The sequence below is a fragment of the Polypterus senegalus genome, chromosome 7 (assembly GCF_016835505.1).
Source record: "Polypterus senegalus isolate Bchr_013 chromosome 7, ASM1683550v1, whole genome shotgun sequence".
In the NCBI taxonomy this organism is placed as follows: Eukaryota; Metazoa; Chordata; class Cladistia; order Polypteriformes; family Polypteridae; genus Polypterus; species Polypterus senegalus.
The window spans coordinates 65,983,825-66,006,749 of NC_053160.1; the positions used below are offsets into that span (position 1 = coordinate 65,983,825).

The window sequence follows — 22,925 nt, forward strand, 5'->3', positions numbered from 1 at the left end:
TATATTTCAAAAAGAAATTACCATGTATAAAGTCTTGAACATAGTACAGAGAAGAAGAAAAAAAGAAGTTGACCTATGAGCCTTGGGTTGAAAAGCTTTAAATGAGGAATGCGGATGAAAAGAATGGATACTATCAAATTCTAGATCAGGGCCTATTTATTTAATTTAATTTAATTTTATTTAATTTTTAGGCCGAGTTTATACTTCACGTGACGCATGCTTCAGCGGACGCTTCTGCTATGCAAGCGTTTTACTGTTTATACTTGTGTGCATACTTTACATAAATCTGGTGGGATCCAGCAGGTGGCAGTGCAAGATATCATCACAGTGAGAACAGGTTTGGCTTTGCTGTGTTGTGAATTGCCTGAAACATCCATTAAATTCCGATGACACCTTAACGCAATATCTCTGAAAAGGATATTTAATGATCAACACTAGAGTTACCAGAGCCTATGAGAAAACTCTTAAATCCGGCCCGACTTAAATCCATTTGCATCTCTCCGTGAGCGTCTTTTGTCCTGTAAATGTGCTGATTAAGACAATCAGCAAGCAGCCTGCTGTTCCATCCCCCCATTGTCGCAGAACATTCACAAACTTCACCCAGCTCTTGCCTTGTTTGATTATCTGGGAGTGAACTGCTGGAATTTTAGAGTGGAAATAATAGATTGTTATTTGGAACACATGTATTTCATGTGTGTTCCATTTCTACAGTAATCCGTATAAACACATTGTTAAAACAGAAACTTTTTCATATTTTAGTAATAAATGTTACAAAATGTAAGCATAAACTATAGAACTTGTGAAGCCTGAAGTCCAAAGATCAAATAAATACTTTCACAAAAGTTTCAAGGACGATACAACAGCTTCCGTGGCGTAGCAGTAAGATTTGCTGACTTGTAATCAGGAGTCCCTGGTTTGATCCCCACTGCCTCCTATATTTGCCATTTCCAGTAGTGGGCTGCTCTTATTGTTAATATTATGCAGTACACACATACATTTGGCTTGCATCTGTAACTGACCGTGTACATTTATAGTACTGTACTTGTAAAGTTTAACTTTTTTTTTTTCCCCACTTTTATTCTTTCAGTGACGATACATACTACCACCCTAGGATCTGACGTTGTTAGTTTTTATTTGAAACTGGGAATAACTGTAGATGTGAGTAGTGTTTTGAGGCAATGGAACTGGGCATTCTCTGATCTTGAGGGTTAAAAGCTGACACACAAACACAGGTAAATCTGCCTTCTTCGCAACTCACCGTCACTTTTATTTTTTTTTTTCATTCAGTTTTATTGAGTGTTCCTGCTCACGCAGAATTAGTATGTACGTTATGGTTTATGATGTCAAAAAAACCCAACCTATCCTGATCTGACTCTAAGTAACAGCTCCAGCATAAATTCACACTCAACCTGATGCTGTTCATTTTCAAATGAGACAGGTATATATGATATTTGGAATTATTCATTTTATGACCTTTTATCAGGTCAGTTCAGCTCTATATGCAATCATCAAGTTCAAATGTTAACAGTTCTCACATACCGCAAGGACAGTCCTTCCTCTCTATGCTGTGGTTTCTGTTACACACCTGAAAGAAAGAGACAATATATGTGACATTTTCAATAAATCATTTTATGACCCGAGTAGTACCAATCAGAAAACATCATCGCACTAATGCAATATTCTTTGAAAATAAACAACGTCAGATCGGGTATGAATTTACGCTGGCGCTGTTACTTACAGTCAGATCAGGAGAGGCCGGGTTTAGAGCGTGATCGTGATTGAGATAATAAAACTGAAAAAAGCTAACTTTTACAAGTACCATAAAGTTATACCCAATGTCCCATATATTTGTCTTTCTTTTTTTTCTCTGTGCTGCGAGATCCGTCCTTCCTGCATTTATGACGTGTGTACCTGTTGCAATGCACACACTTTTCTCTATGCTGTGGTTTCTATTACATTGAAAGGGCACTTGACACTGACTCAGTTTACTTTCCTGGGGAAGCGGCTGTCTTGGAACAGAAGCTTGTCGATGTTGCATCCTTCTTTTCTTTTTCTATCGCCTTTTCTAGTAAGATGCAACGACAAAGTTTCTCTGCAATATGAGCCATGAACATTCTTCTTTTCACAGTGACCCACGTGCATACCTTGCACAGTACATGTGTGTTGATCCTGCTGCACTGAATAAGCTCAGATTCCTAGGGCGGTAGTATGTATCGTAATCGTGAAGTGTAAAAAAAAAAACAGTAACTTTTACATGTACAGTACTATAAATGTACACGGTCTGTTAACAGACGCAAACCCAAATGCATGTGTGTACTGTATAATATTAACAATAGGAGCAGCTCATTACTGAAAATGGCTGCTTGTCTTAATCGGCACATTTACAGGACAAAACATGCTAACGGAGAGGTGCAAATGGATTTAAGGTGGGACGGATCTACAAGTTTTTTCTTAGGCTCTGGTAATTCTAGTGTTAAATCCATCAATCCAGTGATGTGTCCATTCCAGCAAGCATTGGCCACGAGGCACAAACAAACCCTGGATGGGGCCTCAGCTCATCGCAATGTGAATGCAAGCACACATATACACTGGAGTCATTTTAGCGGCACCAAATCCCCAAATCTGCACATCTTTTGAAGGAAACCGGAGCACAGTGTGGAAATCCAGAGGAGAACATGTAAACTCCAAGCAGGGAATACCAGCGACATGACTCCCTGTGAGACAGCAGTGCTACCGCTCCACCACCGTGTCACCCCCATGTGTGTAATCATTAACAGTATTCATTATTTAAATGAAATTAATAATTTATCTGTAAAATATAACATACATTCTTTAATGCATTTTATCATGAAAGTGATATCAAGTATAAATCTAAAGATTCTAAAATTGCAGAGAGTTGGAATGTGTTCTGTGTGGTGATCTATTGCTGCTTGCCACTGCTGTCAGATCCAAGAAGCTCATAGCGATTAAAAACTGGGATGACGTTTACAACGGCCTGCTTTAATGATAAAGTAAACTACGAGGTTAAAGTGGGCATTTCGAGATTAAAGCCGAAATTTCCAATTTAAATCACAAAATACACGTTTTCACCATGTCCTTAATACAGCACTGTACATTATGTTGCTGTTGTGAAGTTGCAAAAAAAAAAAATACGGCACAAAACATGGTATGTGAGACTTTTATAATGTACCATGTCATTACGATCAGGAATATACAACGCTTGAATATAAAAGCACCACAGATGCATTTGTATGTTGGCATTTTGCTTCACCACATTGAACTATTTATCAAACAACGAAGCACGCACATTTCTGTCACATGTAGATAGTAACCAGAGACTCTGACATCACATTCCGACTTTTATCACACTGCGCCCCCCGACTATATACTAATAAAAGGCAAAGCCCTCACTCACTCACTCACTCACTCACTCACTCACTCACTCATCACTAATTCTCCAACTTCCCGTGTAGGTAGAAGGCTGAAATTTGGCAGGCTTATTCCTTACAGCTTCCCTGCGCTAACCAAAACCGATGTACATACTTATTTCGGTGGTATGACGCCACTGTCGGCCGCCATATTGAACTTTCCAACATCACTAATTCTCCAACTTCCCGTGTAGGTAGAAGGCTGAAATTTGGCAGGCTCATTCCTTACAGCTTACTTACAAAAGTTGAGCAGGTTTCATTTTGAAATTCTACACGTAACGGTCATAACTGTTGACAACGTCCGCCATGTTGAACTTTCTTATTTATGGCTCCATCTTCACGAAATTTGGTAGGCAGCTTCCCTGAACTAACCGAAAACAATGTACATACTTATTTCGGTGGTATGATGCCACTGTCGGTCGCCATATTGAACTTTTCAACAGTCTTTGTTACTTATGGGCCCATCTTCAAGAAATTTGGTACACGGGTTCCCAACGCTAACTGAATCTTACGTACATATATACGTCCATAGCCTGCAGCTCGGTCACTGTGTGAGGCGGAGTTGGGTCCCCCATCCCAACACCTCCCACGTTGTTGGCTGCCTGCCTATATAAAGGCATTCCGTCACTCTGGTCTCTACATTCCCTTCCTTGCTTCGCCACGGGATTCACGTCTCCCTACTGATAACTACAGCCTTTTTATTTAATCCACGGCTTCTCCGCTGTTTTATTGTTCCTTTATTATGATTATAGTCATTGTGTAGGTATTTTAGACTTACTTTACATTGCTCAGGTACCCATCTCCTTTATCATTCCAACCGTACCTCCATTACCATGTCTATCGAGGTGATCACCATCAATCAAAGAACTGTCACATACCGAGTGGTTTCCATGCCTGGAGATGGCACCTGCCTTTTCCATTCTCTTTGTTACATATTGCACGGCCATATCAGGCTCACTCTTGATATCCGGAAGAACATTGTGTCTTATGTATTGAATGACTGGGACAGGTTCAAGGTGTGGACTGATGATGGTACATGAGATAATTATACTACACAGGAGCACTATAAGAGTGAAATGTTTAAGCCCTTCACCTATGGTTATGCATGTGAGTTGATGGCTGCCACTGAATTGTTCGGTTGTCACTTTCAAGTGTACCGTAATGGCCAAATATTTTGCACCTTTCGACAACTGCCAATGCCTCTTAAACATCTTAGATTGACAGGTGACAATTTCAGTAGTGGACACTTTGATGTTTATGAATGTTTAAACTCTCAGAAGCTGGACGTGAAGTTATTGATGAAACCGGTTGTATGCTTACAACGCTTGACAGATGCCGAATGTCACTTCAACACAAGTCCTGCAAATACTGTCGTACTTGAAACAAACCATGAAACTCAAACCGATTATGACAGCAGCAATCCAAGCTGTGAGATTTGAAACAAGATTACTGTTCACATGGCCAACTGTAAGTTGCATGCTCAAGAGTAAGCTCAGCGCACAGCTTGGTCATATTATAACCGGAGGGCCGAACTCACAATGTGGTATACAAAGAGATTCTTAACAAATAATTATTGGCATATTTTCCCTCAGTTTAAAAAGGTTTAATTTACGCTCTGCAAGCGCAGTATTTTGCTAGTATATATATATATATATATATATATATATATATATATATATATATATATATACCTATAATAATAAAAGGCAAAGCCCTCACTCACTCACTCACTCACTCACTCACTCACTCATCACTAATTCTCCAACTTCCCGTGTGGGTGGAAGGCTGAAATTTGGCAGGTTCATTCCTTACAGCTTCCTTACAAAAGTTGGGCAGGTTTTATATCGAAATTCTACGCGTAATGGTCATAACTGGAAGCTGTTTTCTCCATTTACTGTAATGGAGATGAGCTTGAACGCCGTGGGGAGTTTCGTGTGACATCATCACGCCTCCCACGTAATCACGCAGTACGTAGAAAATCAGGAAGACCTCCAAAAGCGCTGAAGAAAACATGCATTATATAATTGAGAAGGCAGCGAAACAATATGAAGCGGCGAGTGACATATACAACTATATTGATGAGTTCTGCTACTTCGGAAACAAAGCACGATGTAAACCTACACTTTAAATTAAGTTCATAGACAGGCTGCGCTGGCGTTTGTAATTTAGTGCCTGCCCATATAAGGCCGTCCGTCAGCGGCAATCCAATAGCAAACTCCACTAAATATTCACGGGTTAAGGACTGTGCTTATGGAGAGGAAGATGAGATGGTCAGGGTGGTGTTTGACACAAACTCAGCGAAACTGCGAGAGAAAGTTTTAAGTGCCAGGACTAAGGTAACATTAAATACAGCCATGGACATAGCACGAGATGGCACCAGCACAGCTGGGAACCTTCGATGCATGTACACCGAGCGCTCACGTGAACTGGCGAGTGCACAGATAAAAGGCAACAGTTCCAAAGAGCTGAACAAAACCGAATTACACAATTGAAAAGGCAGCAAAAATATGAAGCGCCTGATACATACAGCATATTCATAAATGCTGCTACTGTGGAAACAAAGCACACGGTGGAAAAAGTCAATGTCCCGCTAAAGGAAGACAGTGTAAAAAAAACCCGTGCATGCAGTGTGTCAGGTCTCAGATAAAGAAGAAGACGAGCTGTTTATTGATGCAGTAAGAAACGAATCGATGAATGAAACCTGTCATCTTTACAACGATTGACAAACACGGAATGTAACTTGAACACAACACATCCTACAAATACGAACCTGATTGAAAGAAATAATGATAATCAAATCCTTGATGACAGCAACACTCAGTAACACTCACAAAACAAATACTGTATATTGACAGTCATGTTACGTTATTTTTAAAATGTTCCCTTTTCTTTTTCATAACTTCTACTTCTCCACTGCGATACGCGGGTATATATTTAAATGTATATATATATACCCCGATCTACAGTACATACTCGCATAGACAAGCCACACGCTGTGGCAATTGTAGAATCTTCGCCTCTAATGCGACATTCGAGGTTCGATTCGAGAGGGATGCACTGAGTATGTACGCCGCTATCCGATTCATTTTACCTTCGATCTTCTTGGTTTGGGACGTATGAAAAAATATTCGGTTAACGCAGAATCATGTTACGTTATTTTTAAAATGTTTCCCTTTATTAGCACAAGCACAGCTGAGAAGCTTCGATGCATGTCCTCCATAACGCGTTAAAAAAATAACGCATTTAATCACACTTTCAATTCCAAGCAAACGGGAACTTTTGTCAATGCATGATTTCCTGGTACATCCATTACACTGATGCACACATCACAGCTACAAAAATGTTAGAGTCGGAATAAAGCGCGTTCCTACGACTGATCATTTCGACTTCCCGAAAGCCTTGATAAAAGCATGGTTTTGTGCACACTGAAAAGCAAGCAAAATTAGATGCATTACAGAAAGCGGACTTTGTGGCTCTTACTGGGGATCATTGGACTTCCGTGACCGTTAGTAATTCTAAATACATCTAATTACAAAATGTTCAATGATCACACTGTTTTAGCCTAATGTACAAAATAATTTTGGCTAAGGTTACTCAGAGTTTAAAGATTAAGTTGGTCAAATTACCTTTTATGTTTCTGACTTATTTTTTAAGAAGAAAACTGCACTTTATGTTGAAATTTTGGTTATTATTATTTAAAGACAATACTATTCTGAAAATCTACTTAAAGTACTTAAACTACCACTTTATTTTTAAGTCTGCCCAATTTTAACCAGGGATGATATTTTTGTTTCTGTTTTGAATTCAAATGCAGTTTAAAGGCTTTTTTTCAGAAATTAAAACAGCTTCAGTTTACAATATTCATGTACATGTCTATTATTTGATTCTGTCGCCCACTAAAACACTTTTAAATTAAAAAAAAACATTTGCGATTTGGGGCAAATTTACGTGCGATTACATACGATTAATCCTCTAATTAATTGGATTAATTTTTTAATCGAGTCCCACCTAATATATATATATATGTGGATATATATATGTAGATTTGTATATATATGTGTATATACAGTATATATGTAGATATGTATATGTGTATATACAGTATGTATATATGTGTGTGTGTGTATATATACAGTATGTATATATATGTGTGTGTGTATATATATATATATATATGCCAGCAACACTCATGACAATGACAAAACAATTACATTTTCAATCATGTTACGTTATTATTAAAATGTTTCCTTTTCTTTTTACGTCTCCGCTGCCAATCACAGGTATTTTGCTATATATATATATATATATATATATATATATATATATATATATAGATATATATAAATATATACAGATATATATATATATATATATATATATAAATAGATAGATATGACAACAACACTCAATATCAATGACAAAACAATTACATTAACAATCATCTTACGTTATTTTTAAAATGTTTGCTTTTCTTTTTCATAACTTCTTTAACACACTACTTCTCCGCTGCGAAGCGCGGGTATTTTGCTAGTATATTATATAATGAACAGCCCGGATCACAGACAGATGCTAAGGTCACAAGTACCATAGTACACGTGTTTTTGTTTATACAGTTCCAACAAGCACCAACATGCTTTACTTCTCTTTCTTTAATCTCCCTCTGGCAAACTTCATCCTCCACCTCCCAACTGTGGCTCCCGGAGTAGTGTCTGTTGGCCCCTTATATAGGGCACTCAAAAGTGCTGCAGGTGTCTGATGATGCGTTTCCAGCAGCACTTCCAGGTATAGCGGTAGAGCTGCTCTCCAGGGCTCTGCAATGATTGTAGCACCTCCTGGCGGCACCCACAGATCCCAACAGGGCTGTACCAAACTCCAACTCTCATGAAGCCCTGCGGGAGTCCGAGGAAACCACTGCAACCCAGGGAGGCTACCATCTATTGTTCCGGGGGAGATAATGCTCTGGCCACACTTGCTTCCCTAGTGCTCCCAGTGTGGAGGTGTCCCAACTGGGCAAAGGCCCTGGCCATCCACCACTATATATATATATATAATTTGGGTCGAGACATGATCATCTCGGAGAGACACCTTGAAGTCCTGCGAGACTTCTTGTACATCACGCCCTACTTACAAACAATTTCTTGGAGACACTTTAACGTCCCAAGAGACAAGGAAGTGAGACAAAAGCACAGCTGCTGTACAGGCTTTTAAATGATCGATGCACAGCATGGCAGCAGCAGCTGGGTTAAAGGACAGCTGCTGTACAGGCCTTTAATTGATCGACACGCAGCGTGACATGCAGATCATGCAGCATAGCAGCAGGAGTTGTTGTACTGATTTTAAAATGATTGACGCACAGCGCGACATGCAGATCACGCAGCTCGGTAGCAGCTAGCAGACAGCCAGCAGCTAATCCGTCTGCATTTCCTTATCATGCATTCAAACCAATTTCACAACACGAGCAGCAGAGACGCAAAGTGGCTAGCGTGAAGCCTGCCCCCGGATTGGGTTGTGGGGTGGACAAGCGAAGCCTTTTACTGACACAATAACATAGTAATATGCAATTTAATTGTTGCTCCTTCCTCTCTCTCTGCCTCTCCCATGCAGCATTACCTACTCTGACCCCCTTTCCTAGGTGGAGCAGCTTCTTTAAAGAAGAACCCACATAACAAGGAGGTCTTCCCCCACGCCCACTAACAGCACTTTATGGACTCTGTCCTGAGGACGTCCATACTGGGAACACCACTATCTATTGTACTGGGGAAGTAATTGCTCTTGCTGGTCAGTCTCCCCTAGACCATCCATTATTCTTCCATCTTCTTCCTAAGATAGTAACTGAGAACCGCTCCAGCTGGGTTACACATATATGTGTAAAATCAATCAATTACAATTTCCTGAACCAGCCAGGATTTATCCCTCGTTCCTTTGCCAGTCTACATATATACAGTACATCCGGAAAGTATTCACAGCGCATCACTTTTTCCACATTTTGTTATGTTACAGCTTTATTCCAAAATGGATTAAATTCATTTTTTTCTTCAGAATTCTAAACACAACACCCCATAATGACAACGTGAAAAAAGTTTACTTGAGATTTTTGCAAATTTATTTTATATATATATGTATATATATATATATATATATATATAATGTATGTGCGTGTGTGTGTATATACTGTATATATGTATTTTTTAAATTAGTGCAAAACAGTATTTTATTCAAGTAGAAATAAATTCATGAATTTTATTTTCTTACCTGAAAGTGGGCCTTGTTCACATTATTGCAACCTGCCAGTTATCATTTTATACTATGGCAAGGGTCCATAGGGATTGAACAGCCAAATCGAACCTCATCTAGGATGTGCTGGAGGCCCAGTGATTCCACTAAGGATTGTTTTACTAGTTTCATGTAAATTATCCGGTTATTTTTATGGATTTAATTTTAAATTGTTAGCAGGATACTTAGATGCTGAAAGAGAAGTGATAAAATATTACTGCATGTCATTTCTCCTGCCTTGGCTTTTTCGTTGAGTTACCAAGCTAATTCATTGTTCACTGGACAATCACTCTAATTTATTCTGCCTCCTTAATGTTATATCTTTTGTTCTGTATTGAATTGTACAATGTTTGGCAATGTAAAAATAAAACAAATCTAGCGTTTTTTTCACTATTTAAGTTATGACCTGTGTGTATATGTCCATTTGCTTGTTCATTGGCTAAAGGATGAGAATTCTGCATGCGTTCTCACTGAATAAGACAAAAACTTATTTTTTTAGTTGCTGGTACTGATTAAAACCTCTTTACACTTAGAAGGAGACCATTTCAATAATCTGATTCAGCCAAGACTTCAGTTGCAACACTTGACTAGACAAAATATTGTTGCATTTGTAGCCTAGCTCTTAACAAGTCTTGACCTCCTTGTTGGCTCTTGCAGTTATATTGCCTTTGGCCAAGCCATTAGTGGGATGCTGTTGATTTTTTTAAACATTAAGGTCCAGTTTAATTTGAGAGAGACTAATGTTCCCAAAAGTATTATTTAGGGTTAAAATTTTGGAAGGGTGAGGGAACAGGATAACAAGTCCTTCTGAAATTACTTGTAGAAATATAACTTGACAAGCAAAGATGCTTAGAAGTTATTTTTGTCACAAGGGTTATTGTTCCCTTTATTTGCTCAGGTATCTACCATACAAAGTATGATCTTTGGCAAAATAATTAGGACCTAGAAAATAACCTAGGTTAATACTATGTTACTGGTTGCTCAGTGTTACAGATACTTCTCTGGATTTACATTGTAATAAAGTGTTGCAGTTGTCGTTTCAAATTTATTTTTAGATGTAGTTAGATTTTTTGATGCTTTTGGTAGATTTAGCATGAATAGGAAAATATGACAGCTGACACACTGCCTTGATTAAGCATCTATCATATAATAAGAATAACATTTGTAATCTGCATTGTTTAAATCTAACCCTTTATTCACTTCATGCGCCCACAAGAAATTAACTATAGTTGTTCAGTAGGAGGGCACACGTACCTAAAGAAAACTAAAGAAAAAAAGTGTGCAACCTACTCACAGTTTTAGTTTTGCCAGGTCTTACTACCAACACAGTCTCTGTAATGACTAGCAGCTTTATTTCATTCTGTTTTTTCCCTTTTATTACAACACTTTTATCTTCCGCAATTTACCACCCCTTTAACAAATATGGTGCAGTGAATAAATGATCTTAAATATGCTAAAATGGTAATTTTGGTATATTTTTTAATTTGCATGTAATACTTCTCTAAATTTTCTTCTATAAATTTTTGTATGGTGTATTAGCTTGCCTGCTGTGTTCCATACTCTGTGTTTTTGTAATGGATGTTACTGTCTATTTTTATTTTATGCATAGGCAGATGAATTTTGCACATTCACAGTACTGATACATATGCAGTTTGCTTCCATATCAGACTGAAAATCATACTGTGGTGTTATGGGTCCACAGCTCGTGGAGAAAAGGCCATTGATTTTAAATAAATAATCATCGCACCCGAGGCGGCTTCGTGAGGGGGGGTTGTTATGCGAGCAGCGGGGCGTCGTCGATGTGGGCGTTTCTCACCGTGTGCACAGGTGAGGAACTGCCCACATTCGTGATTGCTCCCGTGGCTAATGCTGCAGCTGTGATGGCCCCTCACGTTTTTAAAAGAAGCGCAAGTCGGTTGGGGAGAAAGAGGGGAGAATCGATTAGAGAGAGAATCGATCGGAGAGAAAGGAAAGGAGAGGACGGAGGTTACAGGGAGCGTGGAAGCAAGCGGTGCAGGAGAGAGACGGACACGCGGAGCGTGTGGTGAGCGCGATCGGCGCTCGTGGGCAGCTGCGAGGAAGCTGGGTGTTAGGCCGACACCCAGGTGTTTGTGTAGATGTCGCTCCCGCTGAGCGATCTGGTAGCGGGAGTGACAAGGTGAAAGCGACGAGCCGCAGAAGGCCGCGGAAAGGCAGCGGAAGTCGGGAGACTTGGTGATGGAATCCCCAACGTTGGCGACCTGGCCGTTGAGGGTAATCAAGTCTCGGGGACTGGGATGAGTGCCAGACCGAAGCCAGGGATCGGGAGGTCTCCAGTCTCGAGCGTGTGATGTAGGAGGGCAGCTGCAGAGAGCGTCTTGCCTGCTGCTAAGCCCGTACGGGATAAGCAGGTGAGACGCATACAGAAAAGAAGCACCAAGCTTATTTGTTGTTGTTTTTAAAGACAGCTTCCTGATCATTTTAACCTCTCGATTTTAAGGATTGTTTTTTCTATTGAGTTTTAACCCCCACGTGTTCTTTTAATGGATTATTTATTTATTTATTTATTGAAGAACTTGAAGATCTGCACTATTTATGGAACACTGTTTTTGTTTTGTTGATTCTAAATAAAAGCACTTTTGCACTTTTTACCTTCCCCTTGCTAAGATGCTCAATTATTGCCTCCATTGACTAGCTCACTCGGCAACATTATCGACGGTGTTGGGTTCGAGTGCTTCCAATAGCAAAGGGAGTGTGGAGCCAGAACCCACATCGTCACACATACCCTTCCTCAATCAGATGTTTAGGCAAAATAAAAACAGATTCAGTCCGCCAAGCATTCATAGGTGAAAATATGTATAGAATGGTTAAAAACGCATGCCTTTTTTAACTGCAGCAGACTGACACTAGGACCGAAGCAGGTTCTGTCCATATGCTTTGTGGACTAGGACAGACCCCAGAGCTATCTGACCCAGAATTGTGCATTTTTGGAGTCTTGTGTTTTAAAATTTGAAAAAGCACTAAAAATGCATTTACATGTTGGCATAGACATTTACTGATTTTGTATTTTAAAACTATCAAACTTCTATTAAAAAAATGATTACTCCTTGTTCATTCATCCCTGTTCAATTCAAGATTTTGGTGGCCTTTGCATACAGCAGTAACCAACCATGAGTGCCCGCCCATCACTAGGCACCCTCACGTACACCACATTCACCTCTACAGGGCCAAATGGGCCATTTTAATTTTGGTCAGTAATGCATCAGTGCTCTATGATGGACCGTCAGTAAACATGTACTAGCAGTTGCCTGCCTTTTGTTTTGTCACGCACATTGATGTGATTAGTCTGCGTTTTAAGGTTGAAGGTGTATTAATCATTTTACCAGGGTCCTTTGTGATTGACGGCGGATAGTAAAGTTTGTTAAAATGGTATCAAAAATGTTAGTTTTTGCTTTTGTTAGTTTTTATTGCAGTCATTTTGGCATGCACACTGTATGTTCTGTTAACAGTAAATTCTTCAACAGGAGCTGATCAACAAAGAAACATGGAAAATAGTATTTAGTAAAAAATAATATTAATAATTATAATTAATAATTCATTACTTGACACCCAAGAACTCTGTACAAAGACATTTTATAGTCAGATCATTAAAATAAATGTGCCAATCTACTTTCATGCCATACGTGGTGGCTAGTTTTTCTGGGGGGTGTGGAAACAGTTTCAACAGGAAAGGCTTTGTTTTGGAACTCAAATTTAACCTCTGTCATATGAGTGATTAAAACCATATGAATGAAATAGTTTAACTACTATGGAGAAAAAAAAATCCCTTGCCTGTCATGACCACCAATTTAAATTGGGAGAGGATGTCATATTTCAAAATGGAAACAAATGTTATTGCTGGGCGCACGGTGGCACAGTGGTAGCGCTGCTGCCTCATAGTTTGGAGACCTGGGTTCGCTTCCCGGGCCCTCCATGTGTGGAGATTGCATGTTCTCCCAGTGTCTGCGTGTGTTTCCTCCAACGGTCCAAAGACATGCAGGTTAGGTGGTTTGGGGATTCTAAATTGTCCCTAGTGTGTGCTTGGGGTGTGGGTGTGGGTGTCCTGCAGTGGATTGGTGCCCTGCCCAGGATTGGTTCCTGCCTTGCGCCCTGTGTTGGCTGGGATTGGCTCCAGCAGACCCCCGTGACCCCGTGTTCGGATTCAGCGGTTTGGAAAATTGATGGATGAATGGATTTTATTGCTAATATTGTGCACTTTTTTGATTTTATGCAGTTCAAGATGTGCCTGGGTCAGATGTGAGCAAAATGTTTATTTTTTCAAATTGGGAAAAAAAACTATTGCTACTACCACAAATTCTGTTCAGTTACAGGTTTTTTTGTTGTTGGTTTTTTATACATTTTTGATGTGCAGGTGTCAGAGGTGACCAAATGTAAAAGTGAAACAATGAATACACATTACTTGTTTTTAAATACCTTTGTGTTGATTTCAAATTTGTCATTACCTGCTGTTTACCGGCTTCTGAAAATGTCTGGCCTAGCTAAATTTCTTGGTTTGAAAATCTGACCCAACTGTAATTATAGTTAAATAGCCTTAGTTCCTGCAGTAGAAAAATTAGATTTGTGACGTACATGTCAACAACTGGGAGTTTTACATACTCAAACCTCAAATGACCTAGAAATGCCTTGTATTTCAATGCTTAAAGTCAATTCAGAATTGAAAATAATGTGGTCAACTGTGTTTTTCATACCAACATGACATCAGGAAATACAATTTAAATATAAACTCCAAACCAAATTATTGTCACTTGTAGGAACTTTTAAAAACAAATAAAAATGTGCTGTTTACTTTCATTTGTAAGATGCATAAAATATTCAGCCCTGCTGTTATATATGTGTTTATTAAAATATTCCCCATTTATTCTATTAAAGAAATGCAAAAAACTTGCATTGTAGTAGGAAGACTTTTAACCCTCTGGACTGTAATGGTGAAGAATCTGATATTAAATAATATAAAAAATTCCTACTGAATTACATTTATAACTGAACTGTTTCAATTTATACAGTTTATCTCTCTCCTTAATAAGCCATTGAGCATGTCCACTGAATGTCCTCCATATTGAGTGTATCAAGTATGACAAACCAGGAGACGAGCCATTGGCAGACCCTGGGCACACGGGAGAGATTTTATTTTCAGCTATCTTGGGAGCACTTTGGCATTACAAGAATAACTTGACTTGAAATGTCTGAATTGGTATATTTGCCATTCAGAGCATAATCAGGACAAGCAGATAGAGAATGAAGTAACATTTTCATTCTTCCACGTCAGTTTGCAGTAGTTAGGGCCTTGTTGAATTGCCCATACTGTTTAACACAACGGACTTATTGTTTACACCAGGTGTTCTCATTTATTACAGACGTTATTTTACAATACAAGTTTGAAATCTGGAAAATGTCATTGTATTCATGCTGTATTCCTTTAAAAATACTTTTGCTAAATAGTATTGATTATTTCTTTACATTCTTCACTGAAACTTCCCCATAACTCACTATTTAGTATTCTCGCAATTAATTTTTCAAATATTTTTTCTCTATTTTAGTATACCTTACTTTTAAATGTAACAAAGCATAGCTTACTGCAATGCTCATCTTGCAAAAATCTATTTTTTCATTCTTTTGTTTAGGGTGAATACAAACCTGAGAAAGCCCTGTCAGAAGAAGATTTGAAAAATGCAATCAGTATCCATCATGCTCTGGCTATAAAGGCAACAGACTATGAAAAGAGACCCAATGTGCTGAAGCTTAAAACAGCCGACTGGAGAGTCTTCCTTTTCCAAGCTCAGTATGTATTTTGTCATTTAGTGAAAAATGTTTTTTTGAAGAAATATTATTTGTTGTGTCTGATTTGTGTATGGATATGTGGGTAGGTTAAGGAGCTTTACTTTAAGAAAATCTAATTTCATGCTCTACTTGAAATATAAAATGAAAAGCTATTTATCTCACTGTTAGACACTTAAGGCCGCCATTGTTGTTTCGCAGTATTTTGTGGTACTAAAGCAAAAAAAGCACTTAATCAGAAAAAACAGCTTTTAGCCCTCTTGAGAATCCATTGTGTTTCTTTTGATTTGCAAGTTAAAAATTGATGTTTCTTCCTTTCTTCCTTATCTTTTGTTTACTAAATGTTTTGTTAATTTTTTTCAACAAAATGTTCGGATCTACTTTGATATACAAGGTATCTTGGTAAATCAAATCATTTTGTTTACCATTACACTAATTCTTTCAAACATGGAAAGGTTTCATTAATTGACAGTGCATCCAGGAAATTATTCATAGCTCATCACTTTTTCCACATTTTGTTATGTTACAGCCTTATTCCAAAGTGGATTAAATTCATTTTTCCTCAGAAATCTACACACAACACCCCATAATGACAGTGTGAAAAAGTTTACTTGAGGTTTTTGCAATTTTAATAAAAATAAAAAATTGAGAAAGCACAGGTGCATAAGTATTCACAGCCTTTGCCATGAAGCTCAAAATTGAGCTCAGGTGCATCCTGTTTCTCCTAATCATCCTTGAGATGTTTCTGCAGCTTAATTGGAGTCCACCTGTGGTAAATCCAGTTGATTGGACATCATTTGGAAAGACACACACCTGTCTATATAAGGTCCCACAGTTGACAGTTCATGTCAGAGCACAAACCAAGCATGAAATCAAAGGAATTGTCTGTAGACCTCCGAGACAGGATTGTGTCGAGGCACAAATCTGGGAAAGGTTACAGAAACATTTCTGCTGCTTTGAAGGTCCCAATGAGCACAGTGGCCTCCATCATCCATAACTGGAAGAAGTTCGAAACCACCAGGACTCTTCCTAGAGCTGGCCGGCCATCTAAACTGAGCGATCAGGGGAGAAGGTCCTTAGTCAGGAATGTGACCAAGAACCCGATGGTCACTCTGTCAGAGCTCCAGTGGTCCACTGTGGATGTATGGTAGGGTGGCCAGACTGAAGCTACTCCTTAGTAAAAGGCACATGGCAGCCCACCTGGAGTTTGCCAAAAGGCACCTGAAGGACTCTCAGACCATGAGAAACAAAATTCTCTGGTTAGATGAGACAAAGATTGAACTCTTTGGTGTGGATGCCAGGCGTCACGTTTGGAAGAAACCAGGCACCGCTCTTCACCAGGCCAATACCATCCCTACAGTGAAGCATGGTGGTAGCAGCATCATGCTGTGGAGATATTTTTCAGCGGCATGAACTGGGAGACTAGTCAGGATAAAGGGAAAGATGACTGCAGCAATGTACAACAGAGCGCTCTTGACCTCAGACTGGGGCAATGGTTCATCTTTCAGCAGGACAACAACCCTAAGCACACAGCCAAGATATCGAAGGAGTGGCTTCAGGACAACTCTGTGAATGTCCTTGAGTGGCCCAGCTAGAGCCCAGACTTGAATCCAATTGAACGTCTCTGGAGAGATCTTAAAATGGCTGTGCACCGACACTTCCCATCCAACCTGATGGAGCTTGAGAGGTGCTGCAAAGAGGAATGGACGAAACTGGCCAAGGATAGGTGTGCCAAGCTTGTGACATCATATTCAAAAAGACTTGAGGCTGTAATTGCTGCCAAAGGTACATTGACAAAGTATTAAGCAAAGGCTGTGAATACTTATGTACATGTGATTTCTTTGTTTTTTATTTTTAATAAATTTGCAAAAACCTCAAGTAAACATTTTTTGCGTTGTCATGATGGGGTGTGTGTAGAATTCTGAGAAAAAAATGAATTTAATCCATGTTGGAATAAGGCTGTAACATAACAAAATGTGGAAAAAGTGATGCGCTGTGAATACTTTCCGGATGCACTGTAGACTTGAAATATGGCAGAGTTGGATTTTCCTATTGTTTTCTTATATTTTATATTTGGTCTTCCACCCCTTAATAATGTAAATGTTCCTATTCAAGATTGCAGTGCCAGACTGGTGTATTGAGACAATAAATGGATTTTGTCAAATATCAAAACTTGAGAAAATAATAAAAAGATAAATAGCCACATTTTGGAAATATATTTGGGGTTTTAATGCCAAGCCATTAGTATATTCATAATGATATATACAATTCAATCAGTTGCAGTAATATATTTGCTGTGGTACACATTTTGACTTTGTCCCATCAGAGTGTGGATGCATTTTATTGTGGTGGACTGTAACTCTGTCCAGTCATGTTTCCTGCCTTCTCTGTCTTAATGCTGGTATGTTCATCACCATCTTCAACTAGAAATTGGATTACAGTTTTTAGAATTTCGTGTTGTTACTTTTCTTTTTTGTTTGTTTTTTTTTTTTTTTTTTTTCTACTTACATTTTCTTAAGAATTGCTTTTGAAATTTACAAATCTGCTTTGTTGAAATTTTAATGCAGTGCTGTCCATGAGGTTAGAATTAGCTGGTCAAGACCTTTCTTTCTTTTGATACTTTACAGTTTATCCTACAGCCTTTTTAACATTGGAAGACAATCAGGATGCAAGGTCATTTAATACATAGATTTCTAGATGTTTTTGTATAAGATACGAAAATGATAAATTTGATTACATTGTGTAATAGAAGCACAGAAGCAGCTTTTTCTCAGAGCCCTTGCCTGGCTTTTAAATCTTTTTTTTTCTGTTTATTTAATTATTGCTTCGCTAGCCCACCCCCAGGTTTGGTTTACCGGATATACAATTTAAAGAGATTGTTATTTTCATGGGAATTGTTACATATGCATTATTTTCACTTTTACTTTAAAACTTTAGTATAAACAATATTTGGAATTAACTTTTCCTTAAGATCACATTGAATTTTGATTCCGTGTTTCGACTTACATTGTGACAATGCAACGTATAACTGCCTGTGAGTGAATATTGTTTCTTTCGCTCTAATAAATACGACTTTTTTGAATGTTTGTCCATGCTCTTTCTTCTTCGCTTTGTTGTTGACTTGTCATCTAGAACATACAAAATTATTGTACTGGTAAAATTTATAAAAGCTGAGAGCGCAGGAAGTGTGTCTTGTAAAAGCATTCACACGACTGAGGTTAGATGACTGTGGTCTTGTTTGAAAATAGTTGTAAGTAGGGCGTGACTTGAAAGAATCTCATGTTAAAAGTCTCCGTCTCAGGAGACTTCATACTGCACCAACTGGTTTGGAATGTTTTAATTCTCGCTGGCAGTACCAAATTAGACGATCTACAAGTCTCCGACTTAAAGTTTAAATATATTCGATCTCTTTTCGCTGTTCCGTTATTTCACAGAGTAATAATTTCCGTTTGTTTGCACTAATGCAATCTTTCCTATCCTTTTTTTGAGTCTTTCAAATTTTCGTACTTCCATTATCTCTAACCTGCTGTGCATGTGTACCGCGCCGACATTTTTGAATTCTTTACGACGTTCTACTTTGTCATCTGCTCTTTGTATTTTATTTCCGGCCCTGGGCATGGTTAAATCTCTTTCTCGCGGGACGTATAAGTGTCTCTCCTAGACATGTTTTGTCTCCTTCCAAGATTTTTTTTTTATAATAGAGAGAAAAGTACTTTGAAAACAGTACTGTGTTATTTAGTATAACATTTTCTACCTTCCACTCATTGTTGCTATAATTAACTACAGTTCTCCACACAAACTTAAAATGGATAGAAGTATTTTTCCTTAGTTTTAAATAAACAGACAAATAATAAATCTGAATTGATGTCTGTCTGCATGGTTCTTGAATTTCTTTGTACTACAGTCCTGATTTGAGTTTTGTTGATTATGCAGTGAAGATTTTCACTTCCAGTAAAAAAAATTCAATAACAAAATAATTACAATTTCAATTACTTGTTTCATTAAATAATACCTGCTCTGACATTTATTTTAAATGTTTAAAGTTAAAATCATCTCTGCATTGGTTTTAAAAAGCTATGATATTGTTTAATAAACAAAAGAACAAAGCACAGTGAAATGGAAATAAGCCATCACTTTTCATTTTCAAAGTAAATGCTTGTCATTCCTGTATTAGCTTTTGAATGTACTAATAGGTAGTGAATTTTTTAATAAGTAACTCATCCTTTTCACACTGCTAATCATTTGTCTGAGCCTTTTCCAAAAGCAAAGATCCATCCATTCATTTTCCAAACTGACTTATCCAGGGCAGTGTCACAGGGCAGCTACAGCCTTTCCCAGCAGACATTGGATGCAAGGCAGGAACAGAAACTGTATTTCAGTAGGAATTTTTTATATTATTTTACATTAATAGCATATTCTATTTTTTCCTGTCATTCTGTGATTTTGGAAATAAATTGTACTCGCATCATGTACAGGGGACGGTCATAAAATTAGAATATCAAGACAAAGTTGATTTATTTCAGTAATTCCGTTCAAAAAGTGAAACTTGTATATTAGATTCATTCATTACACACAGACTGATGTATTTAAAATTTTTATTTCTTTTAATTTTGATGATTATAACTAACAACTAATGAAAGTCCCAAATTCAGCATCTCGGAAAATTAGAATATTGTGAAAAGGTTCAATATTGAAGACACCTGGTGCCACACTCTAATCCGCTAATTAATTCAAAACACCTGCAAAAGCCTTTAAATGGTCTCTCAGTCCAGTTCTGTAGGCTACACAATCATGGGGGAAGACTGCTGACTTGACAGTTGTCTAAAACATGACCACTGACACCTTGCACAAGGAGGGCAAGACACAAAAGGTCATTGCTAAAGAGGCTGGCTGTTCACAGAGCTCTGTGTCCAAGCACATTAATAGAGAGGCGAAGGGAAGGACAAGATGTGGTAGAAAAAAGTGTACAAGCAACCCTGGAGAGGATTGTGAAACAAAACCCATTCAAAACTGTGGGGGAGATTCACAAAGAGTGGACTGCAGCTGGAGTCGGTGCTTCAAGAACCAGCACGCACAGACGTATGCAAGACATGGGTTTCAGCTGTCGCATTCCTTGTGTCAAGCCACTCTTGAACAAGAGACTGCGTCAGAAGCGTCTCGCCTGGGCTAAAGACAAAACTGCTGCTGTGTGGTCCAAAGTTATGTTCTCTGATGAAAGTAAATTTTGCATTTCCTTTGGAAATCAAGGTCCCAGAGTCTGGAGGAAGAGAGGAGAGGCACAGAATCCATGTTGCTTGAGGTCCAGTGTAAAGTTTCCACAGTCAGTGATGGTTTGGGGTGCCATGTCATCTGCTGGTGTTGGTCCATTGTGTTTTTTGAGGTCCAAGGTCAACGCAGCCGTCTACCAGGAAGTTTTAGAGCACTTCATGCTTCCTGCTGCTGGCGAACTTTATGGAGATGCAGATTTCATTTTCCAACAGGACCTGGCACCTGCACAAAGTGCCAAAACTACCAGTACCTGGTTTAAGGACTATGGTATACCTGTTCTTGATTGGCCAGCAAACTCGCCTGACCTTAACCCCATAGAAAATCTATGGGGTATTGTGAAGAGGAAGATGCAATACACCAGACCCAACAATTCAGACAAGCTAAAGGCCACTATCAGAGCAACATGGGCTCTCATAACACCTGAGCAGTGCCACAGACTGATCGACTCCATGCCACGCCACATTGCTACAGTAATCCAGGCCAAAGGAGCCCCAACTAAATATTGAGCGCTGTACATGCTCATACTTTTCATGTTCATACCTTTCAGTTGGCCAACATTTCTAAAAATCCCTTTTTTGCGTTGGTCTTAATTGATATTCTAATTTTCCGAGATACTGAATTTGGGACTTTCAATAGTTGTCAGTTATAATCATCAAAATTAAAAGAAATAAACATTTGAAATACATCAGTCTGTGTGTAATAAATGAATCTAATATACAAGTTTTACTTTTTGAATGGAATTACTGAAATAAATCAACTTTGTCATGATATTCTAATTTTATGACCGGCACCTGTAAGTAACCACTAATACTTTACTTTTTTTTTTCAGTTATTTTAAAATCATTTTGGATCCCATACTTAAAGGTGAATGTCTGCACCATTCACTTTTAGCTTTCAAACAGGTTACAAAAATTGCCATGCCTTGCAGAAATATTTATAGCCTTCCCAGATATTTTTCAGTCAAAACACACATGGTTATACAGCTTCAATAAATGAAAGAAAAGCTGATTGATAGTTGTTTTTTTTTATTTTTTTGTATGGCACTTATTAGTTACTTTTCAAGTAATCAAGTTGTTTGTGTTATTTAAAAAGAGAGATGTATAATAAAACTTGTTATATTGTATTAAAGTAAGGGTTTTCTTGTAGAAAGCAGCATTAATTTGTTAACATAGTGAAATCTACAATAGTAATAAAACACCAATCAAGAACCATCCAAAAACTGGAACCTAAAGTTTGGAGATTACAAAGTTAGAAGAATTCTATGATTTTAAAAACTTTATTTTAGTGTGTTCTCTTGGAAAAATGAACTTCATGTCATCACCATGCCCACCAAACCATTCATCTGACTTTATAGAGTATTTCCAGAACCAGTAAACCAGAAAAAATGTCTACTTTCTCATTAATGTTACCGTTTAAAAAATGTGATATTTGAGAAAAATTATGTAATTAATGGCGATTCATCTTTTAACCATTTTCTTGAAATTCACGTGTGTTTGTTCCATTTTGTAATTTAAATGCTGTATGTTTAATATGGGCTGTCTTAAATTAAATATGTCAAGAAAATATGCTTTTTCATTCTTCCCAGGGATAGAAATCTGAAGACTTGTTTACTGTAGCTTTTAGTAGATTCTGTCCAGGAATAACGTTTTGTGTTTAAAAAATGAAGGATTTAATGCAATCTTCATGCTTTAGGCAGGTCTTCTGCACCATGATAACTAAAAGTCTCTCCAGGGTAATTTGCTAATAAAATTACAAAAGGTTAATTATGCAGCAGCCCTTTAAACCTTCTTTAGCAAAATCTAATAATGTCTTACAATCAAATTATATGTAGAGTCAAGAGCCTGCAAATTTCACAGAAAAAGTAAAATCTTTTAAATGTGAGTCATCATGTATTTGATGTCTGTGACCAGTAACACACTATGAGATAAAGGAGTTTTTAAACAAAACTCCGGATATAATGCAATACTTGCAAGAAGGAATTTCATTATGACAGAATTGTTCACCATAATATCTTAGTTATACAATACAATACAATGTATTTGTGTATAGCCCAAACTCACACAAGAAGTGCCGCATTGGGCTTTAACAGGCCCTGCCTCTTAATATTGGTCATGAATATGTTGGTCGCTTTTCCAGTAAACC

The 22,925-nt window shown here is 38.0% G+C and overlaps 1 protein-coding gene across 2 annotated transcripts in view; it reads left to right on the top strand.

Annotated features, from left to right (window-relative positions):
• The window catches only part of psd3l (pleckstrin and Sec7 domain containing 3, like), a 579,632-nt gene that overhangs the window by 536,024 nt on the left and 20,683 nt on the right, over positions 1–22,925 (top strand). For both annotated transcript variants that reach the window (XM_039758767.1, XM_039758768.1), the window contains one exon: positions 15,362–15,519. In XM_039758767.1, coding sequence (XP_039614701.1) covers positions 15,362–15,519 — 158 coding nt within the window. The remainder of the gene's footprint in view (positions 1–15,361; positions 15,520–22,925) is intronic.